We start from the raw sequence: 25,024 nt of genomic DNA on the forward strand, positions 1-25,024 counted from the left end.
AAGAGACTCAGGAGACATGACAGTAGTGCAATGCCCGGTACTGTATTGGACCATAGATTACAGAAGAGAACATCCATAAAGGATTTTATTAAGGCCATTGAGTACATTTGAAGCTGGGTGATGATAGCAATAGATGATATCATGGCATGATTTAATTTCTTGAACATGCCAATATCATGGCTATATAAGAGATTATCCTCAGTCTGGAAATAGTTGGCTGAACCACTAGGAGGTTAAGTAGTTTGGAAATTTTTTATATACATACATATATTTGCTTTCTCTCTTAAGATGTATAAAGTTGATAAGTATAGGTGAAAGTATGTGGATGGTAATTGCTCTTATTTATTGAGGGGAAGTTTGGGAAGCAGTTGATATTTTATTCGCAAATGCTGGGCCTAGTCAGAGACTATAGTGCTTGAGGAGCTAGGTTATTTATCTGGATAATAATATACATCTAGAGTTCATTCATTGAATGTTTAAGTATTTTTTGTTCATTATTTTATTTAATTCTTTAAAAGACTATGTCATAGGAAATTCAGGTTAAATAACACTGATTATGAGGCCCTCCCTGGTGGCACAGTGGGTTAAAGCACAGCATTGAGAAGCTAAAGCCACTTTCCACAGGAGTTCTATTCCCTCCTGCCCCGGAGGTGACCACATGGCGTGGCAGACCTCTCCTGACCCGCCCGCTGCTCCCCTCAGCAGTGTACTTCGTCGATCTGCTTGTTCTGCTCCCCACTCTGTCTCTGTGAAGCCTCTCGCCGTCCCTGAGCCTCTGGCCTGTACCCCAGTTCTGAATGCACAAATAAATAAATCTTAAAAAAAAAAAAGTTGATTAAATAACATAGAAAGAGCCTTTCTGTAAAAAGAGACATTTGATTCCAGCACTCTGACTCTTAACCATAAAACTAATGTCACCTTGGCTGAATGTATACTGAAAAATTTAGACTATTCTTTGTGGTTTTACTGTTCAGGGTATAGTCCCAGATGTTTAGTATATCACCTGGGAGCTTGTTAGGAATGTAGAAACTTGGGTGTGACCACAGCCTATTTACAAGTGTATGATTTGTTAAAATTTCAGAATTAAGGATCAGTCTCAATAAGTCTGGGTGTTTTTGTTTGTTTTACATTTCTGGTAACATTGAGATTAAATGATCTTGAATGCTGTCCTTGGTCCCTGATCTACTTGAAAAGTATTTTTTTAATTGAGGAAAGATTTAGAATTCAACAATTAAATAAACTTGTAGCTAGGTCATTTTTATAATTTAAAATATATGAACTTTGCTCATGTTACATAATTTTACTTTAATAGAACTTTATTGTGATTACTGAGATTACTATTGTGTTGAAGTCACTATGGTTCTGAATGACTGATTAGAGTTTTGAACTGATTACAAGCTTCCTAAAGGTTTTACTGCTTTGTTTTTCTTAGATGAGTATGAAATTTTTTTTATTGAGATATAATTGACATAATAGTGTCATACAGGTGACACAATGTAAGTGATACGATAGCTATATATAGTGAGCATAGCAAGTCTAGTTAATACCCGTCACAACATAATTATAAAATATTTTTCCTAGTGATCTAAACTACTCAAACATACAATACAGTATTAAGTACAGTTACGATGCTATACATTATAATTCTGTCAACTAATTGTTAAGGTAAAGGTTATTTATGGTTGATGAAGAAAGAAGAATCTCTTTGTAAGTATTGTCAGTTGAAGTAGAAGATACTAAAAGTATTATATGTGTATAGTACCAAGTATTTGATACAGTTATATCTCTTTGTAGAATTGTTTTACAGTTTCTGTATTTGGAAGAGTAGTGTGATAATATTTAGAGACATACATTGTGTTAGAGGGCTTTAAAAATGAAATTAAGAGTTTGTATCAATAAATAAATGTGCTAACTTTATTTGTAGATATTGAAGCACAGATTCGAGAAATTCAAGGGAAAAAGGCAGCTCTTGATGAAGCTCAAGGAGTGGGCCTTGATTCTACAGGATATTATGACCAGGAAATCTATGGTGGAAGTGACAGCAGATTTGCTGGATATGTGACATCAATTGCTGCAACTGAACTTGAAGATGTAAGTTACAAAGTATCAAGAGTCAAGCATGTTTTTGATGAAGAGCAATAAAAAGGAATTTTCTGTTTGATTCATCAGTTTAATCTGGAGTGACAGTTCTTTTGGAGGATGAATCTATTAAAGGTGTACTTGATTTCTAGGGTTCAAAGCTTTATTGGAATTCATTTCTCAATCTTAATGGTAAAGACTAGCTTAGTTAACCAGCAGTGCCACCTGCAGATCATTATAAAGTAAATCCCTATTGTAACCCACTGAACTCTTTTCTGCTGTAGCCCAGGTGAAAAGTGACTGGTCTGTAACAATCATCTGTCCTTTTGATTTATGGCTTGTACTTGGTCATGTTTTTCCTCCTTGGCGTCTCATGTGAGTGGACTATTTCTCGTTATTGATATTTGTGTACTTTTGTGTCTGTTTCAATTACTCTATAAGATGACCACCACTCATTTTGAAATACATTCCTCAGTATATTATATATTTCACCTAGCTTATGTTTTGTTACACCATCCCAGATTATCCAATTTGATGAAATAACAATACATTTTTTGTGTGTTTCAGTAATAAATATATAGAGATGATCAAACTTATTTTTCTGAAAATTCAAGCCACATGTTATCTTATGGTATCTTTTGGGGGGGGGGTTGAGGTAGGGAGAAATGGAAAAGTCCCAAAAGTAAAATTTCTAGAAGCCAATGAAACTTCTATTTTGTATTATATTTTAATGGAAAGAGACAGTAGTGACCAGAAGCTGAGAGAGCAGTTGTCATTTCATGTTTAAATAAAGTAAATGAGATATTAAAATCTTTTAAAGAGTTACCAAGTGTGGCACTAGCTAAGTAACAATTTAACATTATTCCGTTAAACATACTACTAAGGAAATTATATTAAAAGTCCATTACTTTTTACTTGTTTCTGTTGTGAAACCGTATTTAAAATTATGAATTAAAAAAAAGGAAAAACTAAGACTCTGTAGTTTCTAAGCAGATTTCATTGTAACTTTGCTGAGAAAATGAAATGCTCAGGTTTTCCATGCTATACTTGAATTATTTTAATTCTCTTCAACATATAGAACATTCCTTGTTTAATAATTTTAAGAGTAAAGATAATTAAATATAATTCCCTAGGTTGCTTTTTTAGTTGAAAAAGAAACCTTGTTTATAAGTTTTATGGCTTTAGGCTTTAAATTTATTGTTGAGTCTTTGTATATTCTTTCTTATCTTTAAGTTCCTACCTTTTGTTTATGACTTTTTGGGGGCATTTCATTGCAGGATGACGATGATTACTCATCATCTACAAGTTTGCTTGGTCAGAAGAAGCCAGGATATCATGCCCCAGTGGCATTGCTTAATGATATACCACAATCTACAGAACAGGTAATTTTTTTTTTTATTTCCTCTTAACACTAGTTTATTCAGTTAAAATTGAGTATGTCAGGGCTTCCCTGGTGGCATAAGAGTTAAGTCTTAGTGCTACCAGTGCAATGGCTTGAGCTCGATCTCTTGTCAGAGAGCTGACCCACATGGCACAGACCTCTTCTACCTCAGCCATTGCTCCCTTCAACAGTGTATTTGTTAGTGTTCCTATTCTGCACCCCACTCTGTCTTTGGTGAATCCTCTTTATCCCTGCTCCTCTGTTCCACACTCCAGCTCTTCCATTTAAAAATAAGTAAAATCTTAAAAACAAATTGAATATGTCAGTTTCCATAGATACTCACACATTTTGGGAACTAAGTTATTAGGATGTTGTAAGAGTTGGTTGAGAGAATGATTTGGAAGAATTAGAGATAATAGTCTCTTTTTCAAAGGTAATTCATGAAGTATTGAATTATGGAAATGTAGGCATGTATACGGTCTTATTTTTATGTGGCTTTTCATCTGATAAGTGATAACTTTTATTAGGAGACTTATTATAACATTTGTTTATTCATGATATTCTTTTTGATTACTTAAAAAGTGGGTATTAAATGAGATGCATTTCGTTTCAGTATGATCCCTTTGCTGAGCACCGACCTCCAAAGATTGCAGATCGGGAAGATGAATACAAAAAACACAGACGGACCATGATAATTTCCCCAGAGCGTCTTGATCCTTTTGCAGATGGTAATTCTTTCCCATCTTTCTATAAGTATTCGATATTTGTATTAAGTTGTCTTTAGCCCTTTGATTTTTTTTGGCATGCTTATGAATTTGCTTTTCTTTTTAAAAATCCCCCTCATAGATTTGTATAGATTTGGTTGAAGTCACAGATGCCATATCTTCATCTTTATAATGCAAGTTTTCTTTCCAGGTAGAAGGACAAGAAAATAATGAGCCAATGCCATAGAAACGCAAAGGGTTAAAGGTTTTTCTTTTACTTTTGTTTTGGGTATGCTTTCTATACTTTGAACAAATGTGTTTTTCTGCTCAAAATACTTTGAAATTATTGAAAGTTTCATTCCAAGTCCTAGATTTTTAGGATTGTTACTTTGAGAAACTTTCTCACAATTTAGCCCCCCCCAATATTGCTCTAAATATAGTTTAGTAAATGCACCTACTTTGCTCTAAGCATACTGAGAGTTAAAACAAAAGTATGTGTACAAAAAAAGACTTTGATATTTTTAATAGTTGGAGTCTGTTTTGCTAATTTTAGTGTGCAGGTCAGCATAAGGGGCATAATGAACCTGATGGAAGCTTTCCTCAGGTGAGTTTCAAAATCACAATGAGGTGCCTGTTTCTTAAAATTAGATTTTGTTGCAGGTTTACAAATTAGACTTTTCAGCCTGCATGAATTAGTAGGGATATTCTTTTTTTACTTGCATAATTGTAATTGATTTAAACATGTGTGTCAGAATTCACAGGCCCATACTAACTGTCCTTAATTTCTTTCCTACAGCAGTACTGCTATATGCCAGTCCTGTCTGCATTCTTAAGGGTGCAGTTCAACACATCCTCTCTAGATTATGGTGAAAAAGTATTCCAAAGGAAGTCTTATCAGAGATAGTGTCAGAAAGAATGACACTACCAATTGATCTTCAGCATAGGAAATGTCTAGAATTTTATTATTTTTTCCTAAATTGTGATGCTATACTACTTGTATAGCTAATTATCACATTTCTAAAAACATAAGTGTGCCTCTGAGTCTTTATTATGTATTGTTTGGGCTTCTTTAAGATGTTTTGAAGATTGAAAAGCAAATACTGAAACTAACCAAGAGACCAACACATCTCTTTGTACACCACTTTTTTGTGTGCATCATAACTAATGGAAGTAATATATTTCAAATACTGTGTTTCCAGTTGTAATTTATACTTCTAGGAAGATAAAAATTTGTTTCTGGGTCAACAAAACTTAAACATGAAGCCCTTTTTAGTAACATAACAGGAGATTTAAGATTATAGGTTATTTTTAAAAATCAGATTTTCTGAACTATAACTGTTGTAGAACATTGTATGAAGAACTTGTGTAGTCATAGATATTTGTAGTCAGGATTTTAACAGCTTGCAACAGGTAATGTTTTGAATATAAATATCTTTCCAAAGTGTTACTAATGGTAAAGAGATAATTTTCTAGGCTTCTATTCTGCTGCTTGAAGTCAGAACTGCTGATGGAGACAAAGGCACGAAAGTGTACGTATTCCGGATTAGCAACCCAGGAACCCATCACTTCTGAAGACTAAACTGTGCTGTCATTTTGTTTTATATGCATTAAAATATTTGTTTTAAACTGCTGTAGATATGTTTGTGTTCAAACAGGTTAAATTGATCAGCAAACTCAATAAAAAGTAAGATGTATAATTATTAAAGTTTTACATCAAAAAGTAAATTAAATGATTATGGAGTAACTTAATATTAGAGCAGGGCAGATAAATCATCTGAACCTAATTATCCTTTATTTATTGTACTCTTGTCCTGTTGCTGTTCTTTTCTGCAGGAGGGAAGACCCCTGATCCCAAAATGAATGCTAGGACTTACATGGATGTAATGCGAGAACAACATTTGACTAAAGAGGAGGTATGTGAATCTGCTCTTTAATAACTGAGAACGTAAAGCAAGTTGCTATTAAGAGACTTTTTCCTTTCATTGTTTGCTGTCCAAGTAATATTTAATGATGTTAATAAACCTTTAGAAAGAACTTTACAAAAAATTCTACAATCTCCCAAATTAAACTTCCTATGTTTATATCCTTTACTAACCCCTGCCCCCTGAACATATAGACAGACACACCCTACCCACCCCATTCCATCCCCTCAACTGGGGGGAAACATCCATGCTATGTGTTTGAAGTCCATGTATAAGGGAATAGTCATATAGTTTAATTACTCCTTGCAAAATCTCAAATTTCCAGGGGCTTCTCTTATGGCCTAGGGGTTAAATCGTAGCACTAGCATGCTATCATTGCTGGACCTGAGTTCAAACCCTGAGTAGGAAGCTAGGCCACATATGGTGCAGCAGAGACCTGCCTCCTCGACTGCTCCCTTCAGCAGTGTATTTCAGTCATTTTGCCTGTTCTGATCCCCACTTTTTGTCTCTGATAAAGCCTCTCATCCCTCTGTACCTGTGGCCCCCAGTTCTTGTGTGCATAAATAAATCTTTAAAAATAACTAAACAAAAGCCCACTTTTTTAGTGCAGGCGTTTGGTTTTATACCATTGACTGAAAATTTTACTTTGACTGTATTGTAGATTTTGTACTTGCTCTTCCTTTATGCCAAAAGGCATTGCATAAAACTAGGAAGAAAGGGGAAAGGGGAAATAAAGAATGAAGCCACTAATAACATGGAAGAGAATGAGTGAAGAATAAAAGAAGATATTAAATAGGAGTTTACTGTATTATTGATAAGAGTATATTGAAATGCCTTAAAGATATTTAATGAATATGTGTATTTTTTTCCAGAGAGAAATTAGGCAGCAGCTAGCAGAGAAAGCTAAGGCTGGAGAATTAAAAGTCGTCAATGGAGCAGCAGCTTCCCAGCCACCCTCAAAACGAAAACGGCGTTGGGATCAAACAGCAGATCAGACTCCTGGTGCCACTCCCAAAAAACTGTCAAGTTGGGATCAAGCAGAGGTAATTTCTTATTACTGTTTTAATTTTTTTTCTCCTTCAGATTGTTAACATCTGATCATGTTGCTCTAACAAAATAATGCAGTCTGGGCAGCTCAAACACAGACATTTATTTTTTCACATTCTGGTCCTAAGACCATGGCGTCAGACCTGGTTGATGTCTGGTGAGAGCTCTCCTTCTGCTTTTCATATAACTGCCATTTTGATGTGTCTTCACATTGCCCCTTTTATGCAGAGTAAGTTCTGGTGTCTTTTCTTATAGGGACACCCACATCACCTCATTTAACCTAAATTACTTCCTGAAGGTTCAGTTTCCAAGCACACTTTGGGGGTTGGGCTTCAGTGCATGAATTTGGGTAGAGAGAGAGTCCAGTCCACAGTGTAGAGTAAAGTTCCTTTTGGAATACTGAATATAGAAATATACGAGCAGTGTCACAGGAAGGTGAGTAAAATAGTCGTTTTCCTAATGGATAATTTAAGCCTTTCACTGCAGATGTCAAATTGACAGTGGTATTGCATTTTCTTTGTTAGTTTACTTTCCTGGAGTAATTTTATTAATTAAAATTGTAAAATAGGCCCTCTCTGGTGGCACAGTGTGTTGGAGTGCTGTACTGCAAAGCTAAGCTAAGCCAAGTCATGGCTGCTTCAGTGCAAGTTCGATCCCCACCCTGGAGGTGACCCACTTGGTGCAGCAGACCTCTCCTGTTTTGCCTGCTGCTCCCCTCAGTGGTGTATTTCATTCTGCCTGCTCTGCTCCGCTCCCCATTCTGTCTCTGGTGAATTCTCTCACTGCCCCTGTACCTCTGGCCAGTACCCCATTTCTATATGAATAAATAAATAAAATCTCTAAAAAAAATTGTGGTAAAATAGAATATGAAATCTGTCATTTTAGTCAATTTTTGAGCCTGCAGTTCAGTGGCATTATTTATATATGCATCATTTTTAATACCCAAACTCTGTAATCATTAAGTAGTAACTGTTATTTTTCCTCCCAGAGGACTTAATGTCACACCTATAATGATGCTCTTTTTTCTTGATGCAGTTCACTTCTTTTCTTCCCAGATGAAAATAATTAAAAAACAAACGAACAAAAAAACGCTTACACATTTTTTTCACTGTGAAGTCTGATGCCTGTGTCCTCATCTACTCTGCTTTCCCTTCGGTAATATGAACTCTTGGTTCAGGTTGAATATCTAAAGATAATCTTTTTATTTCTTTGCCATCTCCCATCCCTTTTCCTTACTCAAGGACTCTCATGTAATGTTAATTTTTTAACTCTGTACTGTGTTACATTGCAAACACATTTTTTTTAAAAAGATTGATTTATTTATGCATACAGAACTGGGGTACAGGCCAGAGTTGTAGGAGCCGTGAGGGGATTCACCAGAGACAGTGTGGGGAGCAGAATAGGCAGATCGATGAAGTACACTGCTGAGGGGAGCAGCTGGTGGGTCAGAAGAGGTCTGCCACGCCATGTGGGTCACCTCCAGGGCCAGGGATTGAACTCGTGCTGAAGTGGCTTTAGCTTCTTAGTGCTGTGCTTTAAAACCCACTGTGCCACCAGGGAGGGCCCAGCAAACACATTTTTACTCTTCATCTTTAAAAAAAAAAAAAAAGCACCTAATAATTTTTCAGCTCTGAGTATTGAAAAAGAATCTTTTTAAAGAAAAAAAATTCTTATATTTGTTACAGTATTTATACAAATTTGGAAACAAAGCTAGATAGAATCCTGTATCTGCAAGTGCATCCCACTTGAAACATAAAAAGTACTTATGAGGGCTCATGAGTCATTATTTAAATATAAGTTTGGTTTTATGCTATCACCTGCTGCTTTGACATTGTCCAGTTCTTTTACTGTGTGTGTGTGTGTGTGTGTGTGTGTGTGTGTGTGTGTGTGTGTGTGTGTGATTTGCTGCCTAGGCCACCTACTGGACCTTTGATTTTTTTAAAATCTACTTCTAATCTTTTAATTAATTCTGCTAGCATCAATAAGTGTAATAATAATTGGTTGTAAAAAGTAAACTCATCTCAAAGATTGAATTACATGGCTTTGTCTGATTATAAGATCACCCAGTTAATAATAAACATGGTTTTGTTAAGTGGTTTTGAACAAAAATAAAAGTAGTATTTCTTAGTGAGAACTCGTGGGTATGTGTTGCTAAGCCTCAGTTTGAGAAGTACTAATATATTGAAATTTCTCTTATATATCTGAACAGAGAAACTAGTGATTTCCCCAGTCATGAAGCAATTAGTCACATATCCTAGATTCAGACTCAAAACACCTTGATTTTGAAATTAGGATTATTGTTTTACTTGCTCTAAATTAAGACTGTTTTTTTGTCATAAACATATTTTCTAGAAAGTAGGTGTTTTTGCTTAATTATAGAGGATAGAACTAAAACATCTATTTTAGAAGTTTTTTTGCTTATAATTTTTTAAATATATGAATAAGTATGTATGAAATAAATCTTTGCTCTTCTAAGACTCCTGGACATACTCCTTCCTTACGATGGGATGAGACACCTGGTCGTGCAAAGGGAAGTGAAACTCCTGGAGCAACCCCAGGATCTAAAATTTGGGATCCCACTCCTAGTCACACACCAGCGGGAGCTGCTACTCCTGGACGAGGGGATACGCCAGGCCATGCAACGCCAGGCCATGGAGGCGCAACTTCTAGTGCTCGTAAAAACAGATGGGATGAGACTCCCAAGACAGAAAGAGGTATTTCCAGGGGAGTCTGTACACATGTTTTGGTGAAATGTTGATATTAGTTGGTTACTGAAGGCTATAACCTTTTCTCTGTTGTCTTGAATAGATAAGTAACCAGCTGTCTGGGGACAGATAGAGAACATAGCAGCTTATGTGCCTGATTCTTTTTTCTTTTTTTTTTTTTTTGAAGAGATTTAAGTTTGTTTTAGGAAGGACATTTGGAGGAAGTAAAGTTTGTAAGTCATGCTCTTTATTTTATTATAGCAAAACATGTAACAGAAGTTTGCCATCTTAATTATTTTTTAATGTGCATTTCAGTGGCATTAAATATATTCAGTGTTAAACAAGCCACCATCTTGATTCATTTCTAGAACTTTTTTATTATCATTCCATTTTTGTGCCCATTAAATAGTAGCTGCTCACTTCTTCCCATTGCCCAGTAATTTCTCTCTTGCTAAATCTCTTGATTTTTTTATGTAAGTGATCTAAAACTGCATTTTATTAAGTTTATGAGATTAGCTTTGCAAAGTTATGGTTTAATAGTACTTCTGGAGGATGGTGACAGGGTCGGGAAAATAATACACCTGCTCTATTGAAATAATTTATGGCCAGGGAACAGCATGCTTAACATGTAATGGGTGAAAGGAGTAGTGTAGACCATGCTCAGATCTCAGCTGTATGAACAATTGAAAGGAGCACTCAAGAAATATACAGTGGCTCTCTGCATAGTAATACTATGCATAGGTAAAAATACTTTGCTGTTAGGTTCTCGCTGGTTACTACATAGTATTGTAATCACATTAGATCTTTAGGGTTAGATCACATGACATCTAATGTGATTAGGAAATGACATTAGATCTTTAACTATCTACATTTTAGTAATACCCCGTTTTTTAAACTTAGATCATTTCAGTATGCCAGCTTATAAGAATAGGCAATAATTTCTGAAAGTGGTTAATTTTTTAAAAAAATATTTATGCATACAGAGAACTAGGGTACAAACAGGTGTAGGGATGGTGAGAGGCTTCACCAAAGACAGAGTGGTGAGCACAACAGGTAGCTTGATGAAGTACACTGCTGAGGGGAGCAGCAGGCGGGTCAGGAGAGGTCTGCTATACCATGCGGATTACCACCGGGGCGGGTGATTGAACTCGCACTGAAGTGGCTGCAGCCAGCCTGCAGTGCTGCATCCTAACCCGTTGTGCCACCAGGGAGGGCCCACAGTGGTTAAAAATTTAATCTTAATCTTACTCTTTTCTTGAAAGATACTCCTGGACATGGAAGTGGATGGGCTGAGACTCCTCGAACAGATCGAGGTGGAGATTCGATTGGTGAAACACCAACTCCTGGAGCCAGTAAAAGAAAGTCACGATGGGATGAAACACCAGCTAGTCAGATGGGTGGAAGCACTCCTGTTCTGACTCCTGGAAAAACACCAATTGGCACACCAGCCATGAATATGGCCACCCCTACTCCAGGTAGAAAATTTCATTGGAAATAACGTATTTTTATTTTCTGGAAATATTTGGAATTCTTTGTGGTTTTTGTATGCTATTTAACTTATTTTAGCAAGAACAAGATAAAAAGTCTTAGTTTGAGTTTATAATATAAAAAGATATTAGAACTTAATTAACATATCTCAAGAGCCTGTTTAATGAAAGCTTTGCACTATAGGTTATTACAGAAATTTGCTTTTTTGGTAGGTCACATAATGAGTATGACTCCTGAACAGCTTCAGGCTTGGAGGTGGGAGAGAGAAATTGATGAGAGGAATCGCCCCCTTTCTGATGAAGAATTGGATGCAATGTTCCCAGAAGGATATAAGGTAATAACAGTGAATGGTATTTAAGACATGAATTTCACTTTCAGTGTTCTTTGAAAAGAGTAACTGGTCAAGTTTTTTCCATTAACCTTAGCCATATAGACTGCTATTCCATTCCTTTAGTTAGTTCTAAGTGTATTTCAGTTTCAAAAATAGTGATAGGAAGAAATGAATGACCTGGAGCTTTATTACTTTTGGAAGATGTGAAATTTCAGACTTCTAAGACCGTAGGGTGTATGGGATAGCGTCATAGCATAGCAGTTCCAGGATTAAGGTCACATTACAATAGATCATGGTTATTTTGCATAGTGTGTCACACGGTTTTCTGTATGTAAGTTAATGTGTTTGTCAGTCAATTTAATTTTCTCTTTACCACAGCAACTCAAATGTAAAATTTTCTAGGGACTTGGACTCTGGCTAACGATCAGCTGTGGTCATCTATAACCTTTAAAGAGCTTTTTCTGGCATTGCCTGCTGCTTGTTAGTAGTTTGTATGAATAATTTTTTACCTGTATTTGGTTTAGTATTAGAAGATTTGTTTTAAGTGTGTATAAATTTCTACTTTAAAACTGTGACCGCAATATATAATGGCTGTGGGTGTAGACTATAACTACTATTGACTGAGTGTTCTAATTGTAGTCACTGGTTTTCTTGGTGTCATTAGAAAGGGAAATTTCTTAGTGAAACCTACTAATTCTAAATGAAATCTTTATTAGTAATATAAAAATTAGTAGACTGCAAGTCCTTATGAGTTATGCTGGTGGACTTGATAATTGAACTTATATATAAAATAAATTTCTACTTTTCCCCACAATGGTTAATTGTCTATACTGGTACATGTATTAACTAGTGACAGAACACAATTGAATAACAAAGTACATATAGCACTCATTTTTAAAATAATTTTATCTTTGTCTTAATGGATATTTTTAGAGACTATAGCTTAGGAACATTGGAGAAGACAAGTATATGTTTACTGGCCTACTCTCAAAGTTTTAAAAGTATGCTACTTCTGTATTTTAAACGTTAAAACCTGCTTTTAACATTTAGCTTTTATTTTTTAAATGTTAAAACCTCCATTAATTTTTTTAATTTGGAAAATGTTTAAGCAGATGGTGTGTATTTTTTTGTATCTTATAGGGCTTTGGTAAATAGTTTGGTTTTAGCTTTCATGCATTTAACTTATTTTTATAGGGTACAAGGTACTAAGATTTGGTTTCATAGTGCAAAAATTAACATTAATTTTTTTCCATTTTATTACTAAAAATACATTTTACACATTACATGCATTTATTTATGCATGACTTCAACATGTTAAATTAGTGTTTGAAATATGAATTCAATATAGAAATTATAATTCTGATTCTGGAAAATGAGAATTTTCTAGCTCTGCTTTATAGCATTTCATTTCCCCCCACCCATGCTATACTTAAATTTTAGCATGTAAGAAATATGAATATTTTCATAAATCCTTTAATATCTAATTAGGACAGAAAAAAGGTGTAGGTGTTAATTTTTGCCTCTGAGCAAGCAAAAAACTTCCTACCTATAAACTTTAAAATATTTGAAGTACAAATCTTACATTATTACTAACTTTACAAAAAATTCTAAACTGTTTTTTACATACTTTAGGTACTTCCTCCTCCAGCTGGTTATGTTCCCATTCGAACTCCAGCTAGAAAGCTAACAGCAACTCCAACACCATTGGGCGGTATGACTGGTTTCCACATGCAAACAGAAGATAGAACTATGAAAAGTGTTAATGACCAACCGTCTGGAAATCTTCCATTTTTAAAACCTGATGATATTCAGTACTTTGATAAACTTTTGGTAAGTGGTAATAGTAGAAAATGTAGCTTTTTTTTGGGATTTATAAATACTTCATCATAGCTTAGGACTTTTTCTTTTTCACTATTAGGTTGATGTTGATGAGTCAACACTTAGTCCAGAAGAACAAAAAGAGAGAAAAATAATGAAGTTGCTTTTAAAAATCAAGAATGGAACACCTCCAATGAGAAAGGTAAATAACCAGTTTATTATCTCATGTTTATTATAATTCTTTTTTTTTTTTTAATTTATAGTTAAATGCTTCATTTTTACCAAGGGCATAGTGTAAGGGAAAGGAATAAGTTGTATATGAAGATTTAGCTTTATAAAGAATGTTGTGCTGATGAGGATACTGAAAGTGAGATGATTCTTTTTGTTTTCATGGCCTTTAAAATATACTAAAGGCTCAGATAATTAGTGTACTAAAGGTTCAGATAATTAGTGAATTTTGTGAGAAATTGTATTAACGTCAAAGGTGGCTTTAGGGATCACGAATCAATTTTATATACCCCCATTTGACTCCATTGTTTCACAAAATTTGTTTTTATGAATTAACTGAAAACAGTGGATTTCTGTCATAGGTGTTAATGCTTCAGAGTAATTTTGATGGGTGTGAACTTGTGCTACTCTAAAATGTGTGAAGTTTACCTTAAATACTAGGCTACTGAAAATCATGAAGTCGTTTTTTAAAGATTTGTGCATATAAGAACTGGGGTACAAGTCAGAGTTGTGAGGGGTAAAAGGATTCACCAGAGCAAAGTGGGGAACAGAACAGGCAGATTGATTGAAATATACTGCTGAGGGGAAGCAGCAGGGAAACAGAAGAGTTCTGCTCCCTGACTTGGGATAGAACTCATGCTGCAGTGGATGCAGACATCATCATAGTGGATTGCTTTAACTTCTTGTGCCATATAGGAAAGTACCTAATTTTTATTTTCCTTCTCCAGGCTGCATTGCGTCAGATTACTGATAAAGCTCGTGAATTTGGAGCTGGGCCTTTGTTTAACCAGATTCTTCCTCTACTAATGTCTCCCACACTTGAGGATCAGGAGCGTCATTTACTTGTGAAAGTTATTGATAGAATATTATACAAACTTGATGACTTAGTTCGACCATATGTACACAAGGTTTGTTTTTCTCCTTAAGTAGTAGTGTTTCAAATGTTTTTTTTTTTTCTTTTCTTTTCTTTTTTTTTTAAGATTTATTTGTGCATACAGAACTAGGGTACAGGCCAGAAGCTCAGGGGTGGCGAGAGCCTTTACCAGAGACAGAGTGGGGAGCAGAACAGGCAGGTCAACGAAGTACACTGCTGAGGGGAGCAGCGGGTGGGTCAGGAGAGGTCTGCCGCGCCATGTCACCTCCGGGGCAGGCGGGAATTGAACTCATGCGGAAGTGGCTTTAGCTTCTCAGTGCTGTGCTTTAACCCACTGTGCCACCAGGGAGGGCCTAGTTTCATTTTTTTAATAGAAAAGGAATTGAGGTTTTTTGCCTACTTGCTGTATTTTAAATTTTAGAATTAAAATAAAAAAATTAATGTTAATTAATAAAAAGTGAAACTCCATTCCCCTTCAGGACATTTGAGTTAAGTTTACATATTCTTCCAGAGTTTTGTATAAAGTGTAAGCACATTTCTACAAATACATGTGTATTATAGATGTAGTTTTTGTCTTTTCGCTCTTACCAGAGTTCATATTGGACATACTAATTTGCTTTTATTGATAGTATATTAGGTTGAGAAAATATTTCTAGCCTGCATTTTAGTGTTAACAACCATCTTTTTGTACATAGAAATTATGGATTAGAATTATAAAATGCAGATGTGTAATTCTTTTTTAATGTTGAATATTAGGCTGTATTCAACTGGGTTCACCCAAATTTTCACTTATATATGTGGTTAAAACTCATAATTAAAATTCATTTGTCACTTTGTTGGAGTTCTGCCATAATCTACTATATGATTATGGCACCAGTAATTGGTATGAAAATGTAGCTCCTTTTCTTTTTCAGATTCTTGTGGTCATTGAACCATTGCTGATTGATGAAGACTACTATGCTAGAGTGGAAGGCCGAGAGATTATTTCTAATTTGGCGAAGGTATTCACATTGTATTTCTAGAGAAGGAGAAAAAACCAGTATCTGCTGATGGGATTATTTGATTGGGGGACAGTTGAGAGTTGATGCTATCAACTCATGGTTTCTTTTTTCATGTCTTTTTAGGCTGCTGGTTTGGCTACTATGATCTCTACCATGAGACCTGACATAGATAACATGGATGAGTATGTCCGTAACACAACAGCTAGAGCTTTTGCTGTTGTAGCCTCTGCCCTGGGCATTCCTTCATTATTGCCTTTCTTAAAAGCTGTCTGTAAAAGCAAGAAGTCCTGGCAAGCGAGACACACTGGCATTAAAATTGTACAGCAGATAGCTATTCTTATGGGCTGTGCTATTTTGCCACATCTCAGAAGTTTAGTTGAAATCATTGAGCATGGTAAGTTGTATTGTTACTTTGTCTATCTTTTTTTGTTTGTTTTAGATTTATTTATTTATTCGTACAGAACTGGGGTATAGGCCAGAGATACAGAGGGTGAAAGGATTCACCAGAGACAGATTGGAGAGCAGAACAGGCAGATCAACGAAGTACACTGCTGAGGGGAGCAGCGGGCGGGTCAGGAGAAGTCTGCCTCACCATGTGGATCTCCTCTGGGGCAAGCGGGGATCGAACTCATGCAGAAGTGGCTTAAGCTTCTTTGTGCTGTGCTTTATCCCGCTGTGCACCCAGGGAGGGTCGGCTTTGTTTATCTTTTTTTAAGAGAGGTGTCCTGGAAATTAGGCTACCAATTTGAATAAGTTTAACAACATGGACACCATATAGTTAATGATGGGCTTTTTAAATATTCAAGTATATTGTTGAATGGATGATATGTTGTGGAAATTAGTTTGCTTAAAGCCTGTGCTTGGTTTCCTAGGTCTTGTGGATGAGCAGCAGAAAGTTCGGACTATTAGTGCTTTGGCCATTGCTGCCTTAGCTGAAGCAGCAACTCCCTATGGGATTGAATCTTTTGATTCTGTGTTAAAACCTCTATGGAAGGGTATCCGCCAACACAGAGGAAAGGTAGATGAACTAATTATATTTTATATTTTGATCTGATTGAAGTTACGTCAACTTAAATCTAATCTGCTGAGTATATGTGTTTTTCATTTTAAAATAGGGTCTGGCCGCTTTCTTAAAGGCTATTGGGTATCTTATCCCTCTCATGGATGCAGAATATGCCAACTACTACACTAGAGAAGTGATGTTGATTCTCATTCGAGAATTCCAATCTCCTGATGAAGAAATGAAGAAAATTGTGTTGAAGGTAATTGTTCCAGATTAGACCGTCTAAATTGGGCTTGTTTTGTGGTTCAAATAGAATTTTAAAGCATTAAAGAAAATTATATTAACCCACTACTGTTAACTGTCTTTTTATTTTAACCCTTTAGGTGGTAAAGCAGTGTTGTGGAACAGATGGTGTAGAAGCAAACTACATTAAAACAGAAATTCTTCCTCCTTTTTTTAAACACTTTTGGCAACATAGAATGGCTTTGGATAGAAGAAATTACCGACAGGTAGGCTTTTATTGCAAAAAATATATCTTTCTAAGGTCCTTTGATGTATATATTTAGTCTGTTTGAATTGTTGTTACATATTATTTTCTTGTCCCGGTTACCTAACAGTTCATATGTGTTTGATCTGTAAAAAGAAATGGGTTTCAGTTAGCCAGTTAACTTCATTTTGATATTGCATCTTAGGATATATACCTAGCTTTGAATAGATGTCTTTTGTAAAGCAGATTATATACTTTCTCAAAGTTAAACAGGAATGTAATTTTACTTTAAATCATTTTGAGTAAAATCCAAGTAAATTGTTTTAGTCATCTTTTCCCTTAAATTTTTAAAAAATGGAGTACATGTTCCTAGCGTGCTTATTAGCTGTAGTTCCCTTAAAATACTTGGTTTTCATGGTATCTTTATATTTACTTGCAAAAGCAGTAGTTTAAAAGTTTTTCCTCTTCTTTTTAGTTAGTTGATACCACTGTGGAGTTGGCAAACAAAGTAGGTGCAGCAGAAATTATATCCAGGATTGTGGATGATCTGAAAGATGAAGCCGAACAGTACAGAAAAATGGTGATGGAAACAATTGAGAAAATTATGGGCAACTTAGGAGCAGCAGATATTGATCATAAACTTGAAGAACAGCTGATTGATGGTATTCTTTATGCTTTCCAAGAACAGACTACAGAGGTAATAAACTTACAATGGCAAGTTGCCAGTGAGTTTTCGTTTTTGTAGAAAAGTATGTTACTTCTCAAGTAAATATCAGTAAAAAGTAATGGGATTTAAAATAATCTTTTTGAGTCAAGTTAATGTTTTCATTTGATAACCCAGAAATACTCTGTCAAAATTGTAGATTCCATTTTTTTTCTTAAAAACTTCTGCGAAGAATATTAGTGTATTTCATCTATTCTTTTCCTAAGTTCTCAATCCCAGTAGATGTAATTTTTAAATTTAACTTGATTCTTTTTTTTTTTTTTTAAGGACTCAGTAATGTTGAATGGCTTTGGCACAGTGGTCAATGCTCTTGGCAAACGAGTCAAACCTTACTTGCCTCAGATCTGCGGTACAGTATTGTGGCGTTTAAATAACAAATCAGCAAAAGTCAGGCAACAGGCAGCTGACTTGATCTCTAGAACTGCAGTTGTTATGAAGACTTGTCAAGAGGTAATCTTTGTATCTGATTTTTATTTCTCTACCAGATAGATTCATATGAATAGAAACATTTTAACTTTTATTTCTTTTATTATAGGAAAAATTGATGGGGCACTTGGGTGTTGTCTTGTACGAGTATTTGGGTGAAGAGTACCCTGAAGTACTGGGCAGTATTCTTGGAGCACTGAAGGCCATTGTAAATGTAATAGGTATGAAATTTGTTGGACACAAAGAATTTTCTTTTAACTTGTTTTGGTTTTTTGAAAAGTAAAATATAGACTCATTTAGGAGCTGAGTAATAATTTCTGATTACTTTTTTTTCTTTTAAAACACTTCAGAATTACAGTTAAGTCAGGGGATGTCACAAAATCTTATTTCCCTAAAGCCCACTTATATTTTACTTTAAAAAAAAAAAAGAGATCAAGCTTGGGACCTTGCAAGAGAAATGGGAGAAATCACAATTCAAAAAACTGAAGTCACAGATTCGAGGATCCTAATAAGAATAGTGTTGCTCTCATAATTATAGTCACTAACGGGGGGGAAACAAGTGTTTTTAAAGTTGCTTTTAGGACAAAATATATATTTATTCAACCTTGAATTAATTAATGATTTTGGCAAGTTTTCTGCTTGCTGTTAAGTTCAAGGAACACAACCATAGTGAAAACTTGATTGAATCAAGTTATGTCATGTTCAGATCTAGTTTTTCAAAACTATCTATTACGTTTTTTAATCTAAAGTAAAAACATAAGAATGTTACAGATTATCTTAGGTATAGAACTCATAGCCTTTAGTCTTTAAGGACATCATGATAAGACCAGTGGTCTTATATTTAATCTTTCTTGTATTTGGACATGATTGTTGCCAAAAGAAACTTGAATAGATTTTATAGGGGCCAACTTTACATAGTAGTAAGTCAATAGCTGGTGGTGATAGTAAGCCACTCACTTCTGTAAGGGGTTTCACTGCATAAATATAACCCCAAATTCAGTTCACTCCAAATTCACTTCACTAGTGGGACTCTGGTTTGCAGGGAGTTGTAAACCACATTGTTTATCAGGGAAACATGGGAAAAGCATGGAGAGAGAATCAGAGCAAGCAACTCTAGTTAGAGCAAGAGCCCCTGCCAGCTGCCTCCTTTTTTCTCTCTTCATAGGTGTAAATACCATCCAAGTATGCCCTGCATTGCAGGGAGACTGGAGATCTGTTTGTTTTGCAGTTAAAGGGTAAGGGGGCCCTTCTGGAAAATTTTGCTTTAATTTACATGTTTACCTCTGGCTTATATTGTTGTGTATGGCCGGAACATGAGCTGTCCCCATATTTACATGTCAGTGTACAAATACATTTCAGAACCAAATAAGATTTTTTTGTTGTTGTTGAGTATCCATCATTCTTTAAATCACTTCACTAATTTCTTTCATTTCTATGCATAATCAGAAGTTGTTAATTAAAAAGTTATAAACAATTCTGAGTCTGGTCAGAAATCTGGGGTTTTCTCTTTCCATAGGCAGCTGTAAGTTTATATTTATGCCTAATGATGTATATTACATGGTTAAGTAAAAGAAAAAATGAAGGTTATTATTCTTCAGATGTGAATTGATAGCGTGTTGACTTCTGTTACATAGGTATGCATAAGATGACCCCACCAATTAAAGATCTGCTGCCTAGACTTACCCCCATCTTAAAGAACAGGCATGAAAAAGTACAAGAGAATTGTATTGATCTTGTTGGACGTATTGCTGACAGGTAGGCAAATTGCCTAAGTATTTTTTTGTAAGCAGTATTGGCCTTCACATTTAACCCTTTTAATTTATTTTGTAAAATTTGCTTAATATTGCTAAAGTAAGTATATCCAGTTTTAATATTTTTTGATAAGATTTCAGTTTGCTAGCAATGAAGTTCTAGGACTGAACCTACCCTTCCTTTCTTGAAGAGTAGTGATATTTATTGCTTAAATTGAGTTGGTAATGAATTTTCAAGTTTGCCTTTTAAAACTCACAAAAAATAACTTTTTTTTTTTAAATTAGGGGAGCTGAATATGTGTCTGCAAGAGAATGGATGAGGATTTGCTTTGAGCTTTTAGAGCTCTTAAAAGCACATAAAAAAGCTATTCGTAGAGCCACAGTCAACACATTTGGTTATATTGCAAAGGCTATTGGGTGAGTATTATTTTCTATATAGATTTATGTATACAGACATACAGATACTCATATATATATGTACACACAGACTTTGTAGTAAGCCCATTATGCTAAAAACACTTCTATGTAGAAAACTTTTAACCACTGACCTTCAATTTTTAAAATGTTTTTTTTGTACTGTAAATTGAATTAAAATAAGGTGAGAGGTTTTTGGATTACATTTACTGCACTTCAAAAATTTTCAGAGTGGAATATTATCATCTTCAAAATATTTTCATTGACTTTTTTTAAGACATTACTTTAAAATTTAAAGCCAGTACTTAATAAAGCAATCAGCGTAAGTTAAGTCTCACCAATGCTTTGTGTCTAAAAAATGTTTCTATGATTAATCCATAGAGACTAATTTTCAGCAGTGTTACTAGGAAATCTTATAGTTTGCTTCTATCCCATCAGAACCAAATTAGAAAAAATAGTTATTGTAAAAAAAAAAAAAAGGCACACTACAAGTCCAGGTAACTTAATAACAAGGAAAACATTTTCTAGCAAGAAAACATAACAAGATTAATTTAGATGTTACCCACCCCCTGCTCCTTTGTGTAGGATAACACACAAAGTGTGTTACAATCAAATTTGCAATGAGTAGCAATTTGTGTTTGCTTTCAGCTTTTGTCTAAGTTTGTGGTAAAATAAATGCAGTAAAGTTACATGGGAGTGAAGAAAGAAAAGGAAAATAGGATTTTGAGTGGTGGCATTGGAGACCATGGCTTGGATACTACGTAAGGGGTGGTTGGCTAGCTCTGTTGCCATGTTTGACTTTAGATTTTTTTTTTCTTTAAAACAGAATTTAAATACTTTTTCTTGCATCTAACTTTTTTTTTTTTTTTTTACATCATCTTCATTTTGTGCATTTTTTTCATCTCGGTTGTAATCCCTGTGGAGTTCCCACCACCTGTTCACCCATGTACCATCACATAGTCCAGTGCACTCTTCCTTCCCATCTGAGTTTTGATCTCCTTCTCCCCCCAACCCCCCATAAAATGTCTCTTCATTGTAAAACTAAATTTAATTTAAATGTAATTCTTAGCATTGCCAATGCCTTTGAAGTATTGCATCTTATCACGGAATTGTTAGTCTTTACTAGTATCTTTACTTACTAGTAGTAAAGATTCATTCCTTGTGCCTTTTCTTTTCCTCTTGAAAAAGTTTGACTTGTAATCTAATTGTTTCCTCATTCTTTTTTCAGCCCTCATGATGTACTGGCGACACTTCTAAACAACCTCAAAGTTCAGGAAAGGCAGAACAGAGTTTGTACCACTGTAGCAATAGCCATTGTTGCTGAAACATGTTCACCTTTCACAGTACTACCTGCCTTAATGAATGAATACAGAGTTCCTGAACTGAATGTTCAAAATGGAGTGTTAAAATCTCTTTCATTCTTGTTTGAATATATCGGTGAGATGGGGAAGGATTACATTTATGCTGTAACACCATTACTTGAAGATGCTTTAATGGATAGGTAAGTGACTTGAACTAAATAAAAACAATAGAAAAGCCATGTTCTATAGAGAGAAATAATAATGACATTGAAAATTACTAATTTTAAAAACTTCAGTTGGAAAATTTATTAAAGTGGAATATTGTTTTCATGTGATGTGTAAATTAATCATTATTACAGTAAAAAGAGAAATAGAAGAAAGTTAGTGCAGGTGTTTTTTTCCTTAACACCTTTACTTTTTAAAGATTTGTTTTTATACATACAGGAGCTCAGGTGTAGGCCAGATGTACATGGGTGGGGGGCTTTATATGAGAGGATTCACCAGAGACAGTGGAGAGCAGAACAGACAGATTGATTGAAATACACTGCTGAGGGGAACAGAGGGTGAGACAGGAGAGATGCTGGGCCATGTGGGTCACCTCGAGGTCCTGGTCAGGGATTGAACTCAGGCTGTGATGGCTGGTAATACAAGTTTTATAGTGCTGAGACTTAACCTCTTGTGCCACCATGGGGGCCCCACACCTTTTCTTTTTTCTTAACACTCCTTATCTCATGGGACAGTGTGAATTAATTTTTTTACCCATCACAAACCCATTATCCGACACTCCTTCTCAGTTAAGTAATTTGGAATTTAACCCCATGATTTGTCATAAAAATAAATTTAGTAACATGGGAAATGATAGCTCTCATTTCTGTAGGTAGGAAAAATTTTTTGGTTCTTTTTCCCCCCCAGATTGAGCTTTTGAATGACACTTAACAAGGAAAATGGCTTGAATTTGAGTTCATTTATAGTATGCAAGCACTGAATTACTTTCAAAGGTTTTAAATTTATAGTTTTAAAATGAGATTTTTATTGTCATTCATATGTGAAATTATTATATCCCTTCTTCAGTAGCATGCAAAAAATGTCTTGGACTGTCTTGTTCACATTCCTTTCAAGGTTAACTAGAACATTTAGTTTATTTTAAAGCAAAAGTTCTCAAGTAAAGTCATTAGTAATTCTATATCAGTATCTAAGCTGCTAGGGTTCACTTGCATCTGTTCTTGCTCTGAATTAGTAATTTCCTTTTTAATGGGCAGGTGAATATTTCCTGTAAAATTGGAGATCGTATCTTAATTAAGAACATTTCCTTCCCCTCCTCCCATTACAGAGACCTCGTACACAGACAGACGGCTAGTGCAGTGGTACAACACATGTCACTTGGGGTCTATGGATTTGGTTGTGAAGATTCTCTAAATCACTTATTGAACTATGTTTGGCCCAATGTGTTTGAGACCTCTCCCCATGTAATTCAAGCAGTTATGGGAGCTCTGGAAGGCCTACGAGTTGCTATTGGACCATGTAGAATGCTGCAGTATTGTTTACAGGTAGGCTAAAGATTTTTTTTCTTTATATTTCAATTTTATTGTTTTTTAACACCATAAACATTTTTTTACATCATTCTTCATTTTGTGCATTTTTCCATCTCAGTTGTAATCCCCATGTGCCTCCATCACCAGTTCACCCGTGTGCCATCACCATAATCCAATGTGCTCTTCCCACCCCAGTTCTGATCCCATTCCCCCTCCCAAGGTTAAACATTTTTAAAAGATTATTCAATAAAAGTAATTACTTAGTTGAATTAACTCCTTGTTAACAATACACTAAATTGGAAATAGTTGTGAGGGGAGGGTTTGTTATTTGATAGATTTTGATCTAGCCTATCAGTGTATTTTTCCTCTGTTAAAGTGAAATATTTTGAATCATCTTATGGTTTGTTAATTATGTGTTAAGATTATTTGTGTTCTTGAAAATCTAAATAATGTAACCTTTCAATTATTCTAGGGTCTGTTTCATCCAGCCCGGAAAGTCAGAGATGTGTATTGGAAAATTTACAATTCCATCTACATTGGTTCACAGGATGCTCTGATAGCACATTACCCAAGAATCTACAATGATGATAAGAACACCTATATTCGTTATGAACTTGACTATATCTTATAATTTTGTTTATTTTGTGTTTAATGCACAGCTGTTTCACACCTTAAATTTGCTTCAATTTGGTGATGTAAACTTTTAAACATTGCAGATCAGCATAGAACTGGTCATAGAGGAAGAGCTAGAAATCCAGTAGCATGATTTTTAAATAACCCGTATTTGTTTTTGATGTTAAACAGTAAATGCCAGTAGTGACCAAGAACACAGTGATTACACACACTTTACTGGAGGGATTTCATTTTTAATTCATCTTTATGAAGATTTAGAATTCATTCCTTGTGTTTAAAGGGAATGTTTAATTGAGAAATAAACATTTGTGTACAAAATGCTAACTTGTGTGTGTTTTTTGAACATGACTTGTAAAATGCGGAACTTTGATAAAGTATTGGTTTGTGTAAAGTGGTTTAATTTCATTTTTTGTCACCTGGTTTATAGACAATAGCTAGAATACAAGCTATATAAAGTGATGGCATCTTTGTCAAAATTCCATTGTTTTGTTGATAATGAACAGTAGATTTGGGGCTGTTCACCTCAAACTAGCACAATCGTTCCATCACTATAGAGAATGTAGCACCTTTGCTGAACTGTTTTGAATATTATTTTGCACTTACATAGCGCCTTTCATCTCTTGATCTCTCAAAATGCTTTGCGAACATGTTTACAGGAAGTAATTGAAGTCATGACCAACTCTTGACAAGTCTCTAGAAAGTGGGGAAGGTATACCTAACTTCAAATCTGCTTTCTGTTGAGAGTGAGGCTACCTAAGTAATGCTTACAGACTAAGACAATCTTCAGGCTCTTTCCCATGTCATAAGCCTACTCAACAATGTATTCTTTAAATACTTGTTGAGCACCTACTGTATATCAGCCCCAGCCACTGGGCTAAGTGCAGGGGATACAAAGGTGCTTTTGAACTGCCCTTCACCCTTAAGAAATTCAAGTCAGTGGAAAAGGGAGAGTACATTTGATGACATAATACTTTGTGCTATGACACACAGTGGCAACAGCTAAAATAACTAGGTTTGCTTAGTTTTTGCATTTAGTAATTAGATAAATTCATCTATAGTTGTCATGAAATGCCATTTAATTCTAGAGGACTCAAGCATTAAGGCAGTACTTATGTTTTGGCAAATATTTTAAGCTTGTCCTAATTTTCTGGCCAGAGATTTCTTGAGTTTAATCC

General features: G+C 35.0%; 1 protein-coding gene across 4 annotated transcripts in view; it reads left to right on the forward strand.

Annotated features, from left to right (window-relative positions):
- SF3B1 (splicing factor 3b, subunit 1, 155kDa) overlaps positions 1-24,173 on the forward strand; it is a 42,985-nt gene extending 18,812 nt beyond the window's left edge. The window contains exons 3-26 of one of the 4 annotated variants that reach the window (XM_004674417.2): positions 1,925-2,091; positions 3,357-3,461; positions 4,074-4,188; positions 5,998-6,077; positions 6,959-7,129; positions 9,610-9,847; positions 11,101-11,313; positions 11,539-11,660; positions 13,290-13,487; positions 13,576-13,677; positions 14,432-14,611; positions 15,492-15,578; positions 15,702-15,972; positions 16,451-16,596; positions 16,694-16,840; positions 16,965-17,090; positions 17,544-17,765; positions 18,060-18,242; positions 18,328-18,439; positions 19,853-19,973; positions 20,255-20,386; positions 21,612-21,884; positions 23,015-23,231; positions 23,689-24,173. In XM_004674417.2, the coding sequence (XP_004674474.1) occupies positions 1,925-2,091; positions 3,357-3,461; positions 4,074-4,188; positions 5,998-6,077; positions 6,959-7,129; positions 9,610-9,847; positions 11,101-11,313; positions 11,539-11,660; positions 13,290-13,487; positions 13,576-13,677; positions 14,432-14,611; positions 15,492-15,578; positions 15,702-15,972; positions 16,451-16,596; positions 16,694-16,840; positions 16,965-17,090; positions 17,544-17,765; positions 18,060-18,242; positions 18,328-18,439; positions 19,853-19,973; positions 20,255-20,386; positions 21,612-21,884; positions 23,015-23,231; positions 23,689-23,847 (3,887 nt within the window). In that variant the 3' untranslated portion in view covers positions 23,848-24,173. Of the gene's footprint in view, positions 1-1,924; positions 2,092-3,356; positions 3,462-4,073; positions 4,189-4,261; positions 6,078-6,958; positions 7,130-9,609; positions 9,848-11,100; positions 11,314-11,538; positions 11,661-13,289; positions 13,488-13,575; positions 13,678-14,431; positions 14,612-15,491; positions 15,579-15,701; positions 15,973-16,450; positions 16,597-16,693; positions 16,841-16,964; positions 17,091-17,543; positions 17,766-18,059; positions 18,243-18,327; positions 18,440-19,383; positions 19,454-19,852; positions 19,974-20,254; positions 20,387-21,611; positions 21,885-23,014; positions 23,232-23,688 lie in introns of those variants that run through there. The other 3 variants (XM_012727256.1, XM_012727262.1, XM_004674418.2) reach the window with 3 other exon arrangements.
- Positions 24,174-25,024: the final 851 nt, after the last annotated feature.

The sequence above is a fragment of the Condylura cristata genome, unplaced genomic scaffold, assembly GCF_000260355.1.
Source record: "Condylura cristata isolate star-nosed mole 26May11 unplaced genomic scaffold, ConCri1.0 scaffold00002, whole genome shotgun sequence".
Classification (NCBI taxonomy): domain Eukaryota; kingdom Metazoa; phylum Chordata; class Mammalia; order Eulipotyphla; family Talpidae; genus Condylura; species Condylura cristata.